General features: G+C 48.6%; 1 protein-coding gene across 1 annotated transcript in view; it reads right to left on the reverse strand.

Moving 5' to 3' along the window:
• Window positions 1-23,181, reverse strand: part of LOC8027499 (peroxidase-like) — a 139,537-nt gene that overhangs the window by 18,438 nt on the left and 97,918 nt on the right. Inside the window, exons 3-9 of the mRNA XM_042286353.1 lie at window positions 22,869-22,957; window positions 15,697-15,799; window positions 14,339-14,556; window positions 4,785-4,955; window positions 2,397-2,564; window positions 1,585-1,686; window positions 215-337 (exon numbers count right to left, since the gene is read on the reverse strand). Of these exons, the coding sequence (XP_042142287.1) occupies window positions 215-337; window positions 1,585-1,686; window positions 2,397-2,564; window positions 4,785-4,955; window positions 14,339-14,556; window positions 15,697-15,799; window positions 22,869-22,957 (974 nt within the window). The remainder of the gene's footprint in view (window positions 1-214; window positions 338-1,584; window positions 1,687-2,396; window positions 2,565-4,784; window positions 4,956-14,338; window positions 14,557-15,696; window positions 15,800-22,868; window positions 22,958-23,181) is intronic.

Consider the following 23,181-nt stretch of genomic DNA (forward strand, 5'->3'; position numbering starts at 1 on the left):
GTGTGCCTGGTGCACGTGCTTGAGGCTTGTCGGTATTGGTTGTTTTTGTTTGTCGTTCTAGTGGGACTCGGACATAAGTAACAAGGGAGTGCCTAGAAAGGGGTTCACGCATCCGCATTTATAAGCGTCTGAACTGTTTCGCAGTGTAGCGACAGCAGTGGAAGCGGAGTAGCAGGGCGAAGTATCGAGCGGCCGTGAGCAGGGACCCACTCACCTGCAAGGAAGCAGAAGAGTCGCCTGGGTCGGCCGATGCAGTCGCGCTCCGGGTTTTCTGACTCCGGTGGCAGGAGTGGCTTGAGGCCCACTTCACGGAAGCGATCCCAGGTTCGGAGCTGCCCTTCAAGACAACGCGGGTGTTTGCCGATGCCGTTAGTCTCTGATGGTTGTGCGATGTGCCTTGCCAAACAAAACTTAGACCTCCTTTACTCTTCACTGGTGCTCAAATTGAGCTGAAACCAGGAGCTCGAGTCTACCTTTCTGCGTGGATTCGGCTGAGGGCACAAATGCGCCACAAAATACACCTCTATAAATAAGAAAAACTGTTTGCATTACCAGCTTTTGCCTCTATTTGAAAGAAAGGCAATTTAAGCGTAGACTTTCTCTGGACGTCACAAGCTTCCGTCATTCCTGTGTCTAGAGCTTGCCTTGTTTTCAGATTAAAACAACTATTAGGCTGATTCCGGAACTTTTGTACCCCCGAATGCGATTTTGCAGACGCTGGGCTTTTTCAGACGCTTACAAATTTAGTCCAGCGTCCACACATCATACAGCCTTGCAGGCACGGTTTAACAAGCAATTGAAGTACGCTTTATAAGAACGAATATTACGGAGGTCCACGGCTAAAGGCCCTTTATGGTACTGGTGATTGACTTCGAGTCTCACATGCCATGATCTGGAAGCTTTATCCACTCTTTTTCCTATGTTCTCATACCCACGTGGGTAACCAGGCAATCAGCATTATACTATAAATAGGTGAGGCGATCGGGTTCTGCGAGACACTGTTAGTTCATTAGAAGGGGAAGACTATGAAGAAAGATGTACCAAGAGAAAAGAAAGGAAAATCAAGTTTTCACCTGATGTTTTTTGGTTTGTTTTTTTTTTCATTTGGGGGGGGGGGGGGGGGGAGGCTGATGAAAGATGATGTAGCGACACCTGAGGCTAGCACCGCTGCAATCACCTTTCACTCGGCTTGAAGACCGTGAGATCGAAACGTAGCTCTACCTTGTTTTCCGTTACTATGCACAGCGCAAGTTCGTCTGCTTCTAGCACAGGGGTTGCGACATGGGTTGCGATGACGTCAGAAAGCCGAACATTTATTGGCTGATTGACAAAGGTAGTGAGTAGACCTCAAGGCATCTATCATTGAGGTCTACCCACTATCCTTTAAGTTAGAACCAATCAGAGCTCGGCGTCGTTCTGACGTCACCGCCACTCCCGCACAAGAAGCAGACGACTTTCTATCTGAATAAATCCAGGAACACGAGCTAAATACCTGGAATCTTGTTGGTTTCAAGCGCATTGGGCACCATGAGCGGTGGCCCAAGCGTTCTTTGGTCAATGTGCCAGCGTCGGGTGACCACGTACCTCTTGAGAAAGAGCGCAACCTTCTGGAGAGATCGTCGGAAGAGCCGTAGATGAAGTTGGCGTCGATCGAGTGCGTCAGGATGTTGATGTGAGTCCTCGGACCTGCATCAGGATTCTTAGGGATATAGCGACAGCGGCAGTCGTGCGCGCGCCAATCCTCACTTGTCAAGCACAATAGTTGGAGATTTGGTGTCCGAGCGCAAGAGCACGTGGATGAAATTCATCTCAATTAAGTTTTTTGGTTTTAAAATCTATTAAAAAAAAGAGCGAAAAACAGATGAATGGACAATGTCAGTTTAGGCCACAATCATTAAGACTTTTGGTCCTCCCGTAAACAAATATAAAACGTGGATATGGCGCATTGTAAGTGACGCGAGAGGTGGCAGCCGAGTGATTACTGCGGGTTAAAAATTGAAAATGCTACAAATCCCAGTACGGCTGCATATACGGTACTTATGCAAACATAGTGGGAAGAACAGAGTATAGCACAGCTGGCATGAACAAGAAATCAGTGGTTCCTGCTATTTCTTCCCTAATAGTTCAGAGGCTGTCATCAAAATTGACAACTTTTGGAATGTGCCTATGTTAGTCGGGCAACTTATAACGTATAAAATTGGGCGTAATACACTAGCCTAAGTGAGTAAATGGCGAAAAAAAAAAAGGCCGATCTCTCGTTTGCGTTGATCGGGCCCGCTGTGGTCTTTGCCGGGGGCCTGGCCAAATCATTCATAGGACCAGTGTCAAGTATCCGCAATCTGGCTAAGCAAAAAAGAATAAAAGAAAAAGACGCACATTGGTAGGTTGTGGCTTACCAAGTGCGCAATTCGGGCGCTGTCCGGCCAGCGACCGCTTGAACTCGATGCACGTCCTGCGGTACTTCCCGTAGAAGGGGTCCTCCCGCGGAACCTCGATGGTCATGCATAGCGGATGCTGGAACTTGGGCGGGACGCCGCAGCACACGAAGTCCAGGTCTCGCTCGTCTACTCTCCGACGTGCAAGCGAACGGAGTTCAGAAACGCGCCGGTTGGAAAAGCCGGTCGTGGTAAACCTCTCAATCAAATGTAAAAAAAAACAAAAACGGTAAAAATGAAAGCCGTTTACAACTCTCTGTAATGCCGAATTAGAGCGCAGCTCTTGAGGAGGAGGAGGGAAGGGTACTGAGTGTCACGTGTTCTCGGGGGGGAAGGGTCACGTGACCTCGGGGGGGGGGGGGTCATGTGACCTTGGGGGGTCACGCCTCGGGTGGGTCACGTGACCTGGGGGAGGGGTCACGTGACCTCAGGGGAGTCACGTGACCTCAAGGGGGGGTCACGTGACACTCAGTACCCTTCCCTCCTCCTCCGGTGACCTCGGGTATCTTCGGTGACCTCCCCGAGGTTACCGAAGGTACCCGAGGTCCTCCCGAGGTCCTCCCGAAGGAACTCGAGGTCCTCCCGAAGGAACCCGACGTTCTCTCGCGGTTCCCCCGAAGGAACCCGAGGTCCTCCCGAGGTCCTCCCGAAGGAACCCGAGGTCCTCCCGAAGGAACTCGAGGTCCTCCCGAAGGAACCCGAGGTCCTCCCGAGGTCCTCCCGAAGGAACCCGAGGTCCTGCGAGGTCCTCCCGAAAGAACCCGAGGTCTTCCCGAAGGAACCCGAGGTTCTTCCGAGGTCCTCCCTAAGCAACCCGAAGTCCTTCGGGAGGACCTCGGGTTCCTTCGGGATAATTTACCCATAATGCACCGCACAATTACGCCGACGGCGACGGCGACGCCGCTCAAGCCGGAAACGGGCGCCTAAGAGCTGCGTTCTAAAGAAAAAGAACTGGTGAGGTTGCTCAAGCTGCCGACCGATTTAAAGGGTTCAGCCTCATTTATCGATCCATCCATCCATCCAGTGGCGATGTTTGGGGGGAACAAGGCGCGGGCCTTGTCCTCTGGGGGGTATTAGCTGTGCATAGACTACACCCAATCAGTCTCGACCACAATTAAGAATTTGTGAAAGATGATAGAATTACATTGTCACGTGACGCCACGATTTCCCCCTAAATTTAACGAAGAAACGCCACGTGACGTGACGTCACGTGACTTTACAATTTCCTCGCTAAATTTAGTTGGGAAATGTTTTTCCGCTAAATTTTATATTGAAACGATTCGCCTAGTCGTAGTGTCAATCGTGATGTTCCATGGTTCCCCGCTAAATTTGCTGGAAATGTTCCCGACTCAATTTATCGCGCTACGCCATAAACCGTATATGTACGTAGACACACCTAACCCGTTGCAAATGACGGATGGTGCCGTGAATACCGACGTAAATAACATTAGAGAGACGGCAAATACTGCCACGAATAACATTTGTGGGTCCAGCCGGCGCTGACGATATTAGCACAAACGGCCAACATCATCAGCACTTATCTTGCACATCACAGTCTTTTTGGACGAATATTGTTTGAGCATCGGTAGTATAGGGTATAAAAAACAATGAAAGCCGATACAACGGCACGAGGCCGATGTGTTCTGACGGGCTGAGACATGTTGAAATGCCCTTCATTTCTAGTTCGCAGACAACCCACCAGACGGCGTTCGTTACTGGAAAAAGGTTTTAGGGATAGTGAGGGAAAAATAGACACGGGGAAGGTGGAGACAACCAAGAAGATATTATCTGACTGGTGGCATAGGTCGAGGGAAGGGTGACTATTTCCTTATTCTCTTCCGGGCGACATGCAGGGCGCAAAATGTGTGCACCCGGTTCCATAGAGGCGCCTCCGTCGTGCGGATCGTAGCTTTTAAGAATAAATCTCTAGATATATAACTCAACGTTAAATACATGTTAGAGAAAAAAACACTGGTTAGGTGCCGCAAGCCGTTGCTCGATTAAAAGGGTTCAGCCTCATCCATCCATCCACCCATCCATACATCCATGCAGGTCACCGCCACACGAATTGTAACTTTCGGTTGTGGAGAATAGTGGATGAATGCTTGTGGTTAGCGGTGATGTAAGACTCTTAGCCCTTCTCCATTAAATCAAAATTTCATCGGACGTTAGTTAATTATTGGATTTAAAACCTTTGGCTAGGTGGCGCAGGCCGCCGCTCGATTGAGGGGGTTCAGCCGTACTCATCCATCCATTCATCCAGGTCCATTACTGCCGCTGAGCCTATATCTTCAGATAATGTTCGGTTGGTAATTATGTTCCGAGCAAGTCCGACACGAGAGCGCATACCTCTGGGCGGCGCCGCCAGCGTGAGGTCGTGGTCGATGAACTGTCCCCAGGACATCACCAGGATGGAAAGCTGCCGGTTTGGGTGGTCGTAGTCCCGGTGGACGAAGCTGCTGATGCTACGGGCATTGGGAAGTTGCCCGCCGTCCGCCGCTTGTCGAGGACCCTGAATTCCTGCATCGCAAAATAACGCCACTTGGTTTACGCTCTCTTTTTCTTTCACTCTCATGTTGTACTAGGAGCAGGGCGGAGAAGAAATATGAATATAATTTTAATCCTGACTTAAACCAGACCGGTTCGGCTATGATGCCTTAAACATTTTCCGAGGAAAAAGAACTAATACCGAAAATGATTTTTTAACTACCGTTCGTGTATCATAAGTTGCGTTCTGTGTACATTTGTTTTATTTTAAATCGAGCGACCACCAGGCAATAAATATTTATAAGCTGACCTCAAGCTAAAAGTGGGGCTCTTCCGAGCATAACAGGGCGTTCAAGTTTCTGGCTTCCACTCCTTCTGACAGAACGCTGATAAAAACGCAATCCCAATGCGTTTTTCACGAACTAAAAACTAAAGCTGCTCTTGTTCTAGTATGGCAGGTTTTACACCAAGAAAAGGTTGTTAATTAAACGTTTATAAATACAGTAACTTTTTTCTTCCACGTTGTTTTCAGCGATCAGGCAGATTGATCAATCAATCTGTCATGTTTAAAATACATCTACTGATTGAGACTCACAATTTTCAAGCTACGGTGATTTAATACGAATTAATCTAATTTAAATCAAACAAATATGGTTTAAATTAAATAAACCCGACTGATTTAATTAAAAAATATATCACGTTTTTTTTGTTTTTTTTAACCCTAGCGAGGACCGCGTTTTAACGAAAGTCATGTACCACAAGATCTAGGGTGTCGGTAGACCGTTTTCGGCATTGCTATAGCTTTCGAAATATGGTTCGCTTATCCACCTACCGAGCTGCAGCGGTGCATTCTTGCTAAAAGTACGTGAACTACCAGTAAGCATAACTACGTGAACTACCGGTAACATAACTAGCATAACAGCAAGCATAACGATTTGGTTTAGCTTTCATGACCAGCGCAGCACTTCGCGACTCCAGCCCGCCGATCGCCCTCTCGTGGGCGAACGAAGAACCAGAGGAGCGGGGACGGCGGCGGAAACGGTGGCGGTGACTACCGGCCTTGGTGCTGCTGTCGCCGCATGTTTCTGTCCGGCGTTTTTATGCATCATGCAGATTTAACGAAAAAAGCGATTGTGTTCAAATAGGAATTGTTGTTATCCACATCGCAACTTTTATAAACCAACTGCTAATTTTTTTTAACTCACGTCAACATCTCCGTCACCTGTGATATTGTCACGTATGACAATTTATGAGACGACGAATGATTGAAGGGAGCTATACGTTTAGTGGGGCGAACGCGTGCCCAAAACAGAATAGAGGAAGGCTAGCCTCGCAGGCATCGATGATCGGCATAACAGCAGGATCGCGCGCTGGGCCGAGACTAACTTGTACGGCGCAGTGCAATTTTTTTTTTTTTTTTTAATGTCCTAAGGATGTTTTTGAGATCGTCTAAACATGGCGATAACTCACTCTTGCGGGCTCTAAGCATCCTAAGAATCCAAAGATGATAACGATTCATTGCGCATTTTTTTATTGAAAAAGCAGTCAAAGATTGAACGCACCGAGATGCTCTCCGGCGATAGGAGGGTCATTGTTCCGGCAGCCAGGACACGTGACCGATGAAAACGCGACATCTCGTTGAGATTGCAAAGGCTGCTTTCACAAAATGCGTATGTTTTTGTAGATGATAAAAGCAAATAAGAGTAGTCGAAAGATGTTAATTTTTTGCGGAGGGAACATAATACCGTAATTATACTCTCAAAAATAACGCACTGTGTCCGTTTTTTTTATGTTTGTCGTTTGCGGGAGTTATGCATCCGGAAGTCAGTTCTCGAGCGCGCGCTCGCTGGGTCGAGTTGTAGTCCGGGCTGCATGAGCAACGAGGCGCGCCCATTCGAGATATCACTCCGCGGTTCCACCGGTCGGAGGCGCGAAGATCCTTCGCTTGCTATTGGCTGACAGTGGTCCTGGTTTCGGAATATGCTCCTCCTATCGCTGGAGATTACCTGGGCGTGTTGCCATCTTTGATTGTGTGTGTGTGTGTGTGTGTGTGTTTTTTTTCTTTTTTTAAGTAGAGAAATTGGCCGCGTATTGTCATGATTTATGGATTTCTAGAATGCTTAGAGTCAGCAGGGTAAGTTATCGCCATATTCATGCAATCTGTAAAACCTCCTCCGGGCACCTTTACGTCTTCCATGGGCTAAGAATATTCTTCCTTGATCGTTCTCGAACTATGCATTCTAAACATGAACAAACTATAAGAGGCTCTTCAACCGACTCGTATCTTCTACTTACATCAAGAAAGATAAAAACAACCCGCAGTTCAGCCAAGCGCGCTGCCGACTTGGCTACGTAAGCGCGCGGCAATATGCTCCTGCCCTTACCGCTTCGTATTCATAGCCAAATCAATTAATTTTATTGCCCTGACCAGCGTCGGCGAGCAGGCGCACGGGGAATCCCTGGAGGATATATTCCCGTCTCTTCCAACATCTTGTCACTACTGCCACGCCATCTATAGGGCGTTGGAGCTGCGAATATGGTACAAACATGATAAAGAAGGACCTGGTTGGGACAGAAGGAAAGTTGCTCATTTCCGTTCGGAAATATAGGAACCTTCGAGCCATGGGTCGTTTTCTGTGTGTGGCGTATTAGGAAATTTTGTTTCAGGAGGATATTTGGTCGTCCTATTCTGCTTGATACCTGATGATAATAATGATAGATGCTACTCTGGCTGATAACGAAGTAACTAAAGATGCCGTAACGTCTTTCTTGTTTCAATACGGAGTTTTAACAGTTTTAACTAGTTTAAAAAGCAGTTCAAGTGACGCTCCTTGCCGTCACCTGGCGTCTAGCTAAACGTTCACCCTCCTTGATTCGAATCGGGGTTCCTCGCATCGCGAAGCAGGTATGATAACCACTGCACTATGGGTCGCTCATAATATTTTCAACAAGTATTTTGAACACATGAAGAAAGAATGATGCGTGCAAAAATTAGGAAATGACATGAATTGGAAGTGTTCCAGGTATACTTCGAAGGTGACGCTATCGTGGTCCCTTGTCGGGTCACAAAAAGTCACAACGAACTCTGTCACAGTCAAGCGCAAATGTCTGAACTAGTCTTTAGTCTGCAAATGAGATTCACGAAGCACTAACCGCCCGTCTCAACAGATGGCGCGGCAGAGGTAGCGTCGCTTTGTAAGTACTTGCGCGTCTGGAAGCAAAAGGTCGGTCTTGTGGCGTGTTTCAGGACGACACTCACAGTGTTGGAGAAGACTCGCATGGGATAGTGACTCGTCAACTTTGGACCTTGGTTGTTGTTCGGAGACACCCGCGGTGGTGATGCGGTCTACGTTTTGTATTACACTCCCTTTAAGTAAGTAAAACGAGCCCAAAAGCTGCAAGATTTGTTTTTTTTCTTGTTTATACTACATTTTATTGTATACTTCTTTTGGTTGAACTTCTCGCCATGTAGCCGAGCTGTCCTCAATTTCCGCCCCGAATGATGTCACATTTACCGCGGCCGTAACTTGCGCGCTTAGGTTCGTTCATCAGCCGCGTTATAGCGCCTCGTGTTTCTGTGTCTTTTGCTGCGTTGCTGCACGCTCCCACTCGCTGAAGTTAGACGTGTAAATTAAAACCGAGGTCACTTCATTGTCTTTCTTTTCTGAAGTGAACAGCGTACACTTTGCGCGTTAACTGCTACATCCACGCCCCCACCACCGTGAAAGTTACGAGTAAGTCTAGACGAGATGCTTGCCGTTCGCAAAACCCTCGTTCACAAACTAGCGCACCTTTGGGGAAGATACGTATGAATGTAGAATATTCGTCAAAATTAAGGGCGAAGCGCGAACGTGGGGTCGCACATTTCTGCGAATCCTCACCACGCGCGAATGAACCTAACTAGACGCAGGTGTCCCTGGGCCTGCCCATCTACCTCATCTGCCGTGACGCAGTGGGCTGCAGAGGCGTCGGAACTATTCAGGAGATAGTGGAGGGGAGGGGGGGGGGGGGGGGAGGGGTGATGCCGGTTTTGCGCCCCCTCCCCCTTATTGTTTCCATTAAACTTCTAAACTGCCTGAAGGGGGGGCGGTCGCCCCCCCCCCCCCCCCCCCACTCCCCCTGCTCCCCCTGTTCCGACGCCACCGGTGGACTACCAACGTTTTCCGATACAGTAGTTGAAGAAGTTTAAACACTATTAAATGTGGAGAGCGATATATAGGCTGAAATACTGGTGGACGCGCACCGAGAGGCAGTTGCAGAGATGGACGCGAAGGAGACAGTTGCAGAGATGGACGCGAAGACACAGACAAGAGGCAGCTGCAGAGAGACACGGGCAAAACGATAGACATAGACAGAAATATAGAAAGAGGGGGGAAACGGAGAAGGAGATGGAGATAAAGAGCTTTAGCATATCATAGAAGGGCTTGAATCTGGGCTAGTTGGGTGAACATATTAAAGGGCCACTCCGGCCAAAACTCAAAATGAATTAAATTACTGGTATCGCTTTAGTGACACAAAATACGACCCCAGCCAAAATATTACGCCCGTGGGACGCCGCATTCTCAACTAATGCCGATAATAAAAATGCGACCCGCCGCGAGCCGCTGCTCCTTAGCGGGCGGGCAGCGGGTTGCCGATCGCTCAAGCAACATTGGACCGTAACGTCATAGTCGTACTCTTTTTTTTTTTCTTTTTTTTCTCCGTTCCGGACGGGCGCACGGCGCAACCGTTGTGCGCGCTTCTTTGTGCCGCTACCACCGCTACTTCGGCTTGTGATGACGTTGCTTTTATCTGTAGCCCGTGTAGCTTCGGTATAGCCTTTTGTTTATTTGCTTGTGAGGACTCCAAGACTCGTTTTAGCGAGCAACTCGGTGCGCCCAAGACTGCCCGGCTGTTCCTCGAAATATGCCGAGTACAACTTGTAGCGCTGTGGGCTGCTCAAACAACCCGCTGCGCAACCCGGAGGTGCTTTTTCACAAGTTTCCAACGGATCGGAAATTGGAGAAGCTGTGGGTGAACGCCGTTCGACGAGTGGACTTTGGAAAGCCTTGGATACCGACCCCCAGAGCTCTGCTCCGATCATTTTTCGCCGGAGAGTTACGAACGAAACCTACGGGTGTTGGTTGCTGGTGGCTTATCATGAAAAGGAAAAGAAAATGTTCTGCTTTGTGCCAGTGCTTGTTTACTACGCTATAGCGTGAGTAATACAAAGGTCCGTAACGACTACGAGCGAACAGTCGGCGCGTGAAGCTTATGCGGTATAAACATTCGCCTCCCAATCGTTTGAACCCGTTACGCAGCAGTATTATTTAACACTGGGCTTGTGGATACCACAAAGGACTTTTAAAAAATCGCGAAAGTTCGGATTTGTAAGTTACAACTCTAATTTACCCGAGTTCGGCTGGAGGTAGATATAATATTTAAAAATGCAAAAAAAAAAAAAAAAGAACTTGCCTTAGTCAAAAAGTTACGAAGGAAATCTTTTAAGATCCTACGTATTCCAATAAAAAAAAAATGGGAGTGTCTACATCCACGCGCGGGGATGTAGCCACGCCGGGAGGAGATAAGGCTCCATCCACGCAATACGTCACTTCCGGCGCACTATGATCAACTTCCGGTCTAGCCTCCCATTGTTTTGCCATTTGCTTGGCGGCCATTGCACCTTGCGTTCCTGCCGTGCGCGGACTGCTGTCTACTGTGCCTGCCTGGTCTTCCTCAAGCGGTTTTGACTTTCTCTGAAGCGTTTTTATTTTCTTTCTGTTTTCTCGGACAAGGAGTTTGGCCGTTTGAGTATTAGCACGGTCGCGCTTCTGATCTGCCTCAAGTTTTGGTTGCCGGGGGTTCAACGGTGAAATACTTGTCCTAGTATTTCCCATCGAATACTCGGGAGGCTGTCGAAGTGCGGGTGTTTAGTGGCATTAGGATGAAGGCTTTGGCTGTGTTCCAAATCTTACCCAAATAAATCCGAGTTACCCCGCCGGGTCGTGTCACGTGACAACACAGATTGAAAAACGCTGGACGCGGGTAGGTTTTTAGAACGCCAAGGTACGAAACCCTTACCCTGGGGTAGGATCGATTAAATTTTGGAACACGCCCTCTGTTTTCCAAGGTGTCTGACGCCCTGCTCGATTTGGGCACAAACAACACCAGCGTTTGTGCCAGCGCGTACGTTGACAAGTATCGTCGGTTGGCCGCTCAGATCTTGGAACGCAATCGACGATGCAGATCGCCTTTTCTTCCGTCCTTCCTAGGCGGGGGGAACAGCTTCTCTTTGATGGAGTGTCAGCGTAGTCAGAGTGCCGAGATCCAGGCGTTGAATGATCGGCACAGAGACGTGGACTGGCTCCTGCAGGAGTTCTGCCGCAAGCAGGGCATCGTGTTCATCGGTGATCTCGTGGACAAGTGGCATCTGCGCATCGGCTACTGTCTTATTTTTCATGGAATAAACTGTTTCTGGAATCTTTTACCCAGTTTTCTCGATTGAATGCTCTCAGTATGTTTGTTATTAATGGGACTAGTGCATGTTCTCCATTTTCTCACAATCTTTGTGTGATTGCAAGCGTGCGCGCAAGTCAAGAACGTACGAAGCGGTGGGCACGTACTTGTCCCTTCGGTACACATAAGCTCACATTAAAAGGCTTCGAACCAAGCCAACCACACACACGACGAAGCCTCTCCGCCTCGCCTCAGCAGCGATGCGCACATGGGCGAAGGTCCCGGAGGCCGCACCGCCCGCACGCACGGATGGCACGCACGCCGCCCACACGTGTGTGTGACTCCTCGACAACATAAATATAAAGATATATATTGAACATGATTGTAAACCTGAGACTGGGGCAGAAAAGAGGACACACCAGAAGGTAGAAAAAGACGAGGCAACGTCCTAATTGGTACTATTTTTTTCATGATGCATTATATTTGCTATTAGTCTTAGAAAACAGTAAACGATTGATGAATTGTCTAAAAATTTGTAAGGTCACGTGACATATTAACCTTAAAACAACAATGAAATATAACCTCTTTATTTTTATATCCTATATTTACACATAAGAAAGCATAATATGTAAATAAAAACAGTGTCCTTATAATATTAGTCACGTGACTTTTTGCGTGGATGTAGCCTCGGCCAAAAAAAATTGTTATTGTGGGGGGGGGGGGGGGGGGGGGGGATGTGGAAGGGAAAGAAAGTGTTCTCACCTTGCTAACGTTCTCTGTTTTCCTCTATCAGCCACAAAAACTTTCGCTAGCTTTGAGAAGAAAATGACTGCTCAAAGAACTTCCTTTTATTTCTTTTATTTTTTTAGTGCGGCAAGTTATTTTATTTTTACGTATTAGATTCACTATCTAGCAGTGGCGTCACGAGGGTCAGCGGCACCCTGGGCGGTAGCCCGCCGCGACCCCCCCCCCCCCCCCCCCCCCCCCCCCCCCCCCCTTGTGACGCCACTGCTACCTAGACGAACTCACGTGGTGAATTAGTGCCATAGCTTAAAAATTCGGCTTTTACGCGCCTGAGGAAAGAAGAACGAAAAAACACGTCTACAGCTTAGCACACGTCTGTTCAAGTGTCGCGGCCCGCGCCGGAGAGCGTCAAAGCTTTGTGTCTGGGACTGACCCGCAGCGCGAAAGCAAGAGGGCCCCCAGTACTGTACGTCACTGGCAGCGCGGCGTAGATCAACGCCGCTCCTTCCACGGACTCCCGATGACAATTTAGGCCTAGCGACGATTACGTGAAACCGCACGCACGCCGACAGCTGCCGAACGAGTTCACTCGTTTTCCAGTCGCTAGCTTTTGGGTATACAAGCGACGAGTACGGCACGGCATAGCGCACGCACGGCGGCAGCCGCCGAGCACCGCACCGAACGAGTTGACGGGTGTTCCAGTCGCTAGCTTTTGGGTATACTCACTAACTCTTGCTACATGTGCTGGATAACTACCACGTATGCAGAATTAAAACAAAATCAGCTTACCTTCTATTTTTAGACGGCTAGCGCAACAGAGGTAGCCGTAGGTGCCGCTCGGCCTGCGTGCTCGTTGAACGAGAACGACCATGACGTCACGTCCACATAGCGGCTGATTTCCAATGTTGCCGGAACCTCAAGCGGCTAGTTTCGGTTTTGTCGGCCGCGCCCAAAACACAACTTTGAGACGTCGATATCTTTAAAACTGCGCACAATAACGAGAAAAAATTACACCTTTCAATTCAGGGACGCTGACTGCACTAAAAACAATCATAATCCCAAAATCGAAAGTATGGACCGGAGTTGCCCTTTAAGGGGTTAAAAGCGCTATAAAAAATGACGGACGAGCATATCATTCAGCTAACTCCGATAACAATGTTCGATACTCCTCCCACGCCTTTCCACATCGATCTCATCGGTATCGGAGTTAGCGGATGATGTACTGAAATATCCTGGAAAAAAATAAACCGAAAAAGTGCGAGAAAGTGAGCAACAGAGAGGATATAAGTAGGGGTGAAGGGCATGAAATATACTAGAGTTTTCGTATTGCGTATGAAAGCATAACGCAAGCGTTGTGTGTTTGCGCTGCGTGCTCGACGCTGCGCAAGCGCGTCGTCGCCAATCTAAGATCGCAGTTTGGGCTCCGCGCACACGCAGTGTGGACCATTCAACATTAACGCAAACGCTTAGTGCTTTCGTTCGCTCGTATACACACAATACTGAAACTCATTGATAGGGTTCCAGACGCCCATTGGGACTGAGTAACCTCCGGCTGTATAAGCATACAAACAACACAGTTACTAGTAGGGGATATTCACTGGATGCCATATTTGAGTGCGCCGTTCAGAGCGCATGCTCATTACGAGTTTACATTAATAAGCTTCTAAGGTCGTTAATTTTGATGGTGTGGAATGCACGTTGCAAAATAACTGTAAGCTCGCCTTCAAGCACGCGCTCAGCAGCCGTGCACACAGCTGTATGGCCGGCAGTGATGAGTATCGTACGCAAAGAATTAGCGCCTCCGTAACCGCGGTAATCCAAAACGCGACTTAGGCTCAGTGCATGCGCAATGGCGTAGACGTTATTTGTTTGCCTAGACAAAGCTTTTCCGTACGCTATTCTAAAAAAACTCGCTATTGTGTGCATGAAATTGCATCGCAGTGGCCCACATCACCCCTATCCTGATTCTGTGGTAAAACCGCTTGCCCACCGGGCCAGTGGGAATAGACCTGTTACTAAATTATGCGAGCATCATAAAGAACGCTGGGTATATGAGTAAACAACCAAATTAAGACGTTGACGAACGCGTGTGCAAATTGCCATTTGTTTTGAAGGTTTACTCTGGAGCAGTTACGGTTGTAGAAGGCAGTACGCGTAGCGCGTGTAATTGTACACTCGCGCACGCTCCTTGAGCTCGGGTACCTTAGCCAAAGGTCCATCAAGGCAGCGCGTCTCACCGTCGCTGTACAGGGCCGGCAGGAAGCGGACGAAAGGCGTGTTGGTGACGCCCCAGGACGAGTGCTTGACGTTGTTGCAGCGGCCGTCCATGCTCCGGTAGCGCTCCACAGTGCACGGGATGGGCTTCACGTGGGCCGGGCACATGTCCCACATCTCGGTCCGAGAGGTGTCGATGAGCGGCAGGCCGTTCATGATCTCGTCGTGGGTCATCCGGAACCTTCGAGGGAGGTTAGCATTTGCGTTCCCGCTCTCCACCGTGCAAGTACAGAGCGGGCATTCGTACGAAGGGAAAGTTGTCTTCCCCGAAGCGCGCATGACGTGACGAAAACGTCCCTCTTTTTGCAAAACGGCGTTGTGACGTTGTGGCGTTAGTTTGCTTTTGGGAATGTTGTGTCGATAGGGGCCTTAGCTTAAACCGTTAAATATGTCCGCCGTGGTCCTAAAGCCTTCGGACACCCTTGCTTGCGTCCTATAGTGGGTGAGGAGAACTCCCTCCTTATCGTTTAGGTTACAGGCGACGGCGTCCGAGGGTTCGAGGACCACAGCAGGCAAACTTATCGGACTTTAGCAGTGCGAACGCTGGAGAGGAGGCGACCGCCTCTTCTGTGTACGCTCTGCTAGACTCGGAAGAGGTGGGAGGAACTGTCATCGTCTATAATTGGTTCGTCTGGCATTAAAAATTAAAAAGAAAGAAGTGAACCTGGGAAAAACTCGTGGCACTTTCTATCCGACCTTTTCGTTCCGAGAGGAAAGAAGCCGACTAGGCCACTTGCAGCCGGTGAGAAAGTTGAGGCCAAATAACCGGCATTTTACTTGGGGTGTAATCACAGCCTGCGTTTCTTACAATGTCTACCACTAACGTTAAAAAAGTAAGAAAAAAATGGCAGCGACTTTTATTTTGTTTTAATTGCATAATGCATGGAAAGTCGGTATTTAAAGTGCGATCGTTTAAAATTATTTGCTGGTCAAACTTTTATCAAAACTTAGCGGGGAAATTAAATTGATATATACGTCTTGCGGCGTTGGGTCACGTGAGTTAGATTTAGCGGGGAAAGTGAATTTATGTAGAGGTACCATGACGTCAGGTCACGTGAGGTAAATTTGCCCCCAAAATTTCGCGGGAAACTGAATTACTCTGTAGGCCACGTGACGACAGGTCAGGTACACCAATTTCCGCGTGCCGACTTTGGCGGGGAAACTTAATCGGTGCATAGATGGCGGGACTTCGGGTCACGTGCCCCATACACCAATTCAGTTTCCCCGCTAGATTTAGCGGGAAATTCATGGACGGATAAAATTTTGGGTTTGGGTGTTCCGGTTAAATGGCATTTTATGCTTTAAAAACAAGAATACGTACTGTGTTGCCAGGATCTTGGTGACAAGGAGCGAGAGTTCAGCCGTGGTCGCAATATCCCTCGGCTCTGGCAGAACATCATTGGCACGGTACGGGTGAATGTAGTCTGGTCAAGGGCGATAGGAGAGAGAAATGAGAAATGCAGGAAACGTACACTGACCAAGGCAGACTTAAGGCCTGTTCACAGTTGCAGCGGAGCGCTACAAGCATAGCGCTGACTTCGCGCTAAGCTTCGTGCTGACGGGACCGTTCACCAGCTTTGTATCGCACCGTTAAACCTGTTGCTTATGGCAGATGGTAAGTAGCTGACGACACGTGAGCAGCGCTACATCAGCGCTTCACTGTATGTGACAACCGGCCTTTGTGTGCTTGGCTCGCTTTTTCAGCAAGCCCTGATTAGCGGCTTTGCCACTTCATAGTAAGAAACACCGCTGCGTCATAGATCGGCAATTAGTCGACCAATTCGTTATTTTCAGAAATCGCCAATTCGGTACGCTTGTGGTAGTGAACCCGTCACGACTGTTTTTGAGTCCGTGGAACGGGAATATCCGTGTGTATACCTAAAATCATTTGAGTCATGGATTTCGATATATTGGTGTATTGCCCGGGCAGCGCAACTGTTCATTTCTCACATTGGTTTAAAACCGGTTGCTCTATTTCAATCTTTGTCTTCCGATTTGTGATCACGCGTACCGGAATGAAGTCGTCGAGTGGCCTTGTTACCAGTCCAAACAGCGTCGTTTACGTGGCTTCGCATTGCGTACACTTTCCAGCGTGCTGCCGTGTCCAGCTTGCTGTCGTGCTGCCGAGTCCACCACGACTCGGCAGCACGTAAAAAGCTGCATTGTAGCAGCGGTGCGGTAGTGGCTTCGCGGCTGTATCTGTGCAGCGATATTGAATGCTAGTATACCCAGAGGATATAATACAGATCAGTGGCTACCGACGGAACCCTTTGCAATCGGCGATCAACATAAAACATCCCTACGAAAAAGTATACCCTGCCCGTAATCGATGGGGTTCGGCAAACTTGACCTGGCTAACCAGACGTTCTCGGTTACGAGACAACGATTTGCGCGATGCTACCGCGTCGCTCGATGGCAATGTCGGAACTAATAAACAATTCGTCTGGAATTGGCAGTTGGGGACACAAAGTGGCATGGGGGACACCGGTTTTGATGGGACATAACCGCTTTGCAGTTATTTATTTTCTGTATAGTAATAGCGAGCCCCCTTTCCCTTTCTTCTTTTTACCGAGAAGCGAGTCTATATTTTTAAGCTAATGACATGCCTTCAGAATACTCTCTCCCTCTCATTCTTTGAACAGACGATGAAAACATTGCCTGGCTTAGACATTCAGAATGCAATCAAAGGGCAATAGCACTAATACTATGGGTGCCTGGAGCGCGTCTTCGACTGATCTGTTGTTTACCGCGTCCAAAGACCTGGTTCCTCGATTTCCGCCTGATGACGGCATAGAATTGCCACGCTGTTGACGGCAGCGATCCTGGCGGCGTTGCAGCAGCGGTGGTGGAGGTAGCAGACGCCTGATCAGCTGTAGGTCGCTCTCCATCTTGACGGTCCACGGAAGGTTCGGCAGCCAGGAGTTGGGACGCCGTAAGGACAGCGACACTGGCGTTCGCACTGTGCGTTTTGCCAGCATTTCTACGACCAACCGCTAGGATCGTGACACTCGACAGCATGACACCCTGGCTTTTGTGACGTCATTTGTTACCACTTCGGGACCAGTTTGGATGCACACCAGTCGAAGACGCGTTCCAGGCATCTATCCTACTCCGCAGTCCGCGTTCCTACGCAGCGGATGGGGGAGAAAGCGAGGTGTTAGCGCCCTCCTCCCCTCCCCCTTCTCTCATTCCGAGCGGTGCAACACACATTGGTCGCGCGCTATGGCGTCAAACCGACAGCTAGCTCTGCGTTCCGTTGTTCTTAATAGAGAGTTTTAGTAAATTGTCCCGATGGCTCCGATAACGATACCCGATACTCGGCCGCCGCCTTTGCACAGATATCATATCGTCATCGGGTGTATCGAAACGAACTACTAAAACTCTATTGTAATGGTCTTGCAACGGTCCACCCCCCCTAGTTAACGAGGCGGTAGTAGAGAAAATTGAACACTACTACCGTGTTATCTGGGAGGCGTTGTGCCAACACCAACTAACACAAGAAGGCACGGTTCGCGAGAGGTTCCGATATAAAGCTATAGGCCTGTACCTCTCGAGTTTTCAGCAGCGTCCCTGGCAAACAACATCGATATTTTTAAATCGCACTACCATTGTACACTAGAAAAAAAAAGGGGGGGGGGGGTGTAGCAGCGGCGCGTTTTCCTCCCCTTTACTGACGTGCCCTCAGGCGGACACGAGAAGAAGGATGTGAACAAGATATTTTTCTCCTTCTCCAGGTAGACGGGAGGAAAGTTCCTCCCTCCCTCCTCGTGTTCTTTCACTTTCGTTGCTCGGGCACGTCGGACACTATTTTATAATAAACGCCACTGAGCTGACTTAATTAAAGCTCACTGAGCGACTGCGGCAACGAAGGCTGCCTGTAATTCAGTGTACCAGTTCAAACACTCAGAACTCATCAATTGCATTCACGCTTTTGCCACTGATTTTGCCAAACGGACAAACGGAGCCGTCAGAAGCAGCGAAGTTTCGGAGCAGTGCTAGCAGTGCTACGTACACTGGGCAGAAATGGCCGTTTCCGCAACTACCGCACTTTTGCGTCCCAGTCGGGCCGGTTTTCCTGCCGGGTGCCTGCGCGTCCTCCGCGCTACGTCAGGGACTGCTTCCTGTTTCCGAGTGACATCAGACGATAAGCCTGGTTTTGTATTTCCGTGAGTCACCTACATCGCCGTGGCAGTGTTGTGAGTTGTGAACGAAGTCTGGAATCGTTGTTCATTTCTTCGTTTGTTTCGTTGACCAATGGTGCGACAGCGAGACGAAATTATGTGTACGGTCGCAGGTTGACATTTTGCTTTACATTAAAGAGTCTAATAAAATTGTTCGAGCGATTATGGTGCAATAGATCGACCGGCGGATAGTCATGTTGGAACGCTGGTCTGAAAAGTAGCTCCTATCGTATAGCGACCAATCGAACTCTCTTCTCCAATTCCCTGTTGTCCCCTCCGCGAGAACGATTGGGCTGCCGGGGGGGAAGAGTTGGGGAATGCTTGAAATGTGACGGAGAGGAAGTATATTTACAGTTTGTAAAATTAGCATGAAAGGAAATCATGCAGAACGACCGATGTGGTGCTAGGTAAATTAGCTTTCTGTTATAGCTGAATAAGTTTTAGCCAAAAGGTAGGCTTGTAGTTAAGCCCAAAAAACCTACCTGACGCCGTTCTAGCTTTCTTTTAAATTTATTTTCGTACTTAACAGATCTCGAATGTACACGTCACTGCTAAATGACATGTGTTACACTACCTCAGGCTGTTAGGTCCCTTTCTTGGAGCGACATAGTTACTTATTTATGCAAGCCATCCCGACCGTTTGCTTGTTTCCGTACGCAGCACGACGTAGCTAACCTTACACAACACTTGTCCCAAATCATGGCTTCGAGTGCATTCATATTGGCGGAGAAGCGATTTTTCTGCCCGTGAAACATCTCTTCCTGCTCCTGCCGAGTGTTATATAGGTTAGTTCACGACGACCACTGCCGCCACACATGAACAGCGCAAAAAACACACAAAAAAAAGAATGTTATGATGAAAAAACTGGCATCCCTCACGCCATTCTGCGACGTGCTTTGCGGGCAAGCGAACACATGGCTTCTAGGAACCGGAGTGGAGCGTCGTGTTTTATTGGCTGTCGCAAATAATTAGAGCGTGAACGTTTACTTTTTACTAAGAGATTCATCTTTTGTGCCGTTTAAAATATCTTTCGAGCAATGACATTACTAAGAAAAAATCGCCATATTGGTAACATTGTTTATTGCTTACATGATCATCGAAAAGATCCGTACCTCCGAAACGACGAGTATAAAAGGCGGAGGCGCAGTGTGATGGGAGTTAGTATCCACTCATGTTGATATTTGTATTTGCTGTGTATGTTCTCGATGTATGTGAACTGTACTGTATCGTGTGTAGTGGCACGCGAAGCGCACGTGTGGATATTTTAAAGATGTCTAAAACCCAATAGTAGGTCAAAAACCTGTTTCGTGGCCGATGAATTGGACTGTACCTAACGCCACTTAGCCTAGCCATTTTCCATTATTCTGCCTGTGCCTGCCAACTGGTGGCTAACGATCTAACCTTCTTTCACACTTCGCAATATTTGTTGGACCGTGCCATGAGCCAAGTGGGCTACTCTGAATGAGCTCTTTCGGGAACGTTTGGTTTTGCGAATGACTTACACCATTCCTCCCTGACTTGAGGTGTTAACGAAGGACTGTGTCGCAGAGAATCGCCAAGGTGAGACGTGACGTGCGCGCAGTGGGCGGGGTTCGGTCGTCTCCGTTTAGCATCGCATGCAGTGTAGAATACAGAAGACTGAGTGACCGCGTTCAAAACGGATTTTCTTACCTGCGGGAAAAACCGGCTTCGGCAATAGATACAGTTCGTGAAAAACCCGTGTTATGTTTTAATTTGATACAGCCCTCGCTCCGAAAGAAGAGACTTTGTTTCGAAGTTTTCGAAGCGGATGACTGCGTTTTCTTACGATAGCTGCTTGGCAGGCCTGAAGGTACCGCCAGTGGTGCAAGGTATTTGCCTGTCCGAAACTTATGCTAGCTCTTTTTGGTTGAATAGCGGCAGCGTTCCGCGTAAATGCTGATGATATTCGTAGCGTCTTAACGTCCTCGTTAAGCCTTACTGAGCCCTATTCATTCGACTCGGAGCCGCCATATTGCTAAGTAGACGTGGGAGGAACTTTGCTCCCCCATTTGCAGGGGCAAACGTTGCTCATTTTCTAAAAGAACGTGGGAACAAGATGGTTCTTCACTTTATAAAGAAATACACATAGAACTTTTTTTTTTACAGTGTACGTTTTGATGCGTACTTTCAAACGCTCTGTTAGAGCCCGTGGACCGACGCTAAGGGACGCTGACCAACGCTAGTTTACGTCCGTGGGTCGTTCATAATAGGGCGTTAGGACGCCGCTCGCTCTAAAAAAAAAAGGTTATCACCTTACACCTTTTTGTCCCATATAATGCACCCCAAAACTCCAGTTCGACGTACAGCGCACTATAGTCGAGCAGAAGGCCCCAAATTTTCTGGGGGACTTGATAACGGTGGCATATAACTTATTAAATAGCTAAAGCACGTATCAAAGACCGCAGTAAGAAAACACTGAGGTTTTGCAGTAGGACCAAGAAAACCACAAATTATTTTCTTTTTGTATTCAGTAACACGTACATTAACTATTTTAATAGGTTGTACCACACGGCTATCAAGCCCCTCGTGAAAGTTAGAACCGTCAGATCGACGTCAGTGCGCTGTACGTCGAACTGAAGATTTGGGGTGTATTATATGGGACATAGGGTGTAAGAATACACCCTTTCTTTAGAGTGCTTCAAGACGGCATTAAAGGGTGCTCAACCAAACATGTTATACTGCTGTTACACGGGCACACTTAACTGCAGTTACGCTAAACCACAATTAGCGCACAATACTTGCCGACAACATTCTGCGGCGATGCAGTCAGAGCTATGGGCGAACGTGCGCTTGAGCATCTTGAGCACCCATCAAAGCAGTGCACGCGCTCTCTTCACTTCTTTTGAAATAGCTGTCCGAGGGTATAGTGCGGCATCTGTGCTGCCACGTAACCGCAGTTAAAGCTGAGTTAACCGCGGTTAAGTGTGCCCGTGTAACAGGGGTATAAGTGTCTCTAATAAGGGGCGCACGATCTTTCCACGGGCCAGCAGCCGCCAGTGTGCGTGAGCACACTCAACGAAATTGACTTCATAGTCCCCCATTCACGCCTAAAGGGGCCATGAAACAAATTTTAGGCTGGGATAAATGATTTTAAATTGGGACTTTACTAATCGCATATCGTTTAGTTGTCCAAAAAGAAAGAGGGTAGAGAGTCAACAGCCGGCTTTTCGGTACGAACATCTGAAAATATAGCGGTCTATTTCGTACCTTCTTTCCCTCGAAAGCTCTCCGCCTTTTCACTATGATAATCCGCGGATCCCAAAGCGCGTCAGCGGTGCCAACCTGACGTCAGCCAAGCCCAGCTCACGCATTGGACAGGAGAACTGCGTCACTCGGACGTATGCGCTCGTCAACAATCAATCTGTCGACGAATATTCGGATTCGCGTTCGTGGCCAATGAGTGCCCTGAAGGAACTTATCGTCACTGGGGAATGACAAGTTCTATGGTGTGCATAAAAAGCACGGTGGAAGCTTGGAAGTCATCGCACCGGTGCCGAAGGATGTCACGACGACGTGATTTCACAATTCGCATTTGAATTGAGGATTAAAGCTATGACAGTAAAATGTGTGGGCTCCAGAAAAAAGGAGAATAAAGACAAGCTTTTCATCCACATTGGGATTTGGTGTAAAAGGGTAAGCGACTAATTGGTCTAACAAGCACGTAGCTTTCACTTGTGCAGATGAAAAGCCGGTCTTTATTCTCCTTTGGCCCGAAGCCCATGCATTTCACTGGTCAACTTAAGCGCGAACGGAGGTTTTTGACGTCATTTTTGTTGCGTGTGCTCGCGCACACCGGCGGCTGCTGGCTGGTGGAAAGAACGTGCGCCACTTATTTTGGACGCTAAATTGTTTGGTTCGGTATCCCTCGAAAGGGTCACGTCTCGCGGACGTTAGCGAAGGTGCCTTTTTTTGTGGCCGCGTCTCGTGTAAAGCCCCTTCATGTTTTAAAAGCAGCGCAAGGTGCGTTGATGCACGAGGCACGTGCACCGTGCAGCCTTTGGGAAGATCATGGCGGCACAGCGCAGCACTGGGCTAGATTTCAGACGCCATGAATTTCCCAGAAGTGGCGGCCGGGCGACACGTGCCTCGAGCATTTCTACAACAATGAATGGCGCCACTTTTCCCAGGATAGAGGGGCTTTGGTCTCGTGGACGCTACAGCGCCCCCTGACCAAGAGAAACAGGCTTATCGCTTTAAAAAACTTGTTTCTTCGCAAACCCCGTGTCTCTCTTTTTATTTTTTATTTTTATGTGTACGTGGAAACCGCTGCTCGGAACACAGGGAAACGTACTCAGCCTTGACTTGGCCTCTCGCACAGCGTTGTTGACGTCCGAGTACTTGATGCAGACTTGCTCGTGTGGACCCGCACTCACGAACGACCTGCGAACGGAATGCCACTTGACGGAAGCAAGCACGATGCCTGCGAAAAAAAAAGGCGGCCACTTTTTATTGCGCGCGCACAGGCGGGAGGGTTCCCAACCTGCCCACCGTGGCTCGGAGTAAATTGCTGCTGCTGCCGGCGGTGGTACAGGACCTGCTGATTTCCCCTCCTTGACGAGAAACGGCCCGCAGCTCTCGCGCTCGTGTATACGGGTGTCGTACAT

Source organism: Ixodes scapularis, unplaced genomic scaffold, assembly GCF_016920785.2.
Source record: "Ixodes scapularis isolate PalLabHiFi unplaced genomic scaffold, ASM1692078v2 PGA_scaffold7__128_contigs__length_106722199, whole genome shotgun sequence".
Taxonomy (NCBI): Eukaryota; Metazoa; Arthropoda; class Arachnida; order Ixodida; family Ixodidae; genus Ixodes; species Ixodes scapularis.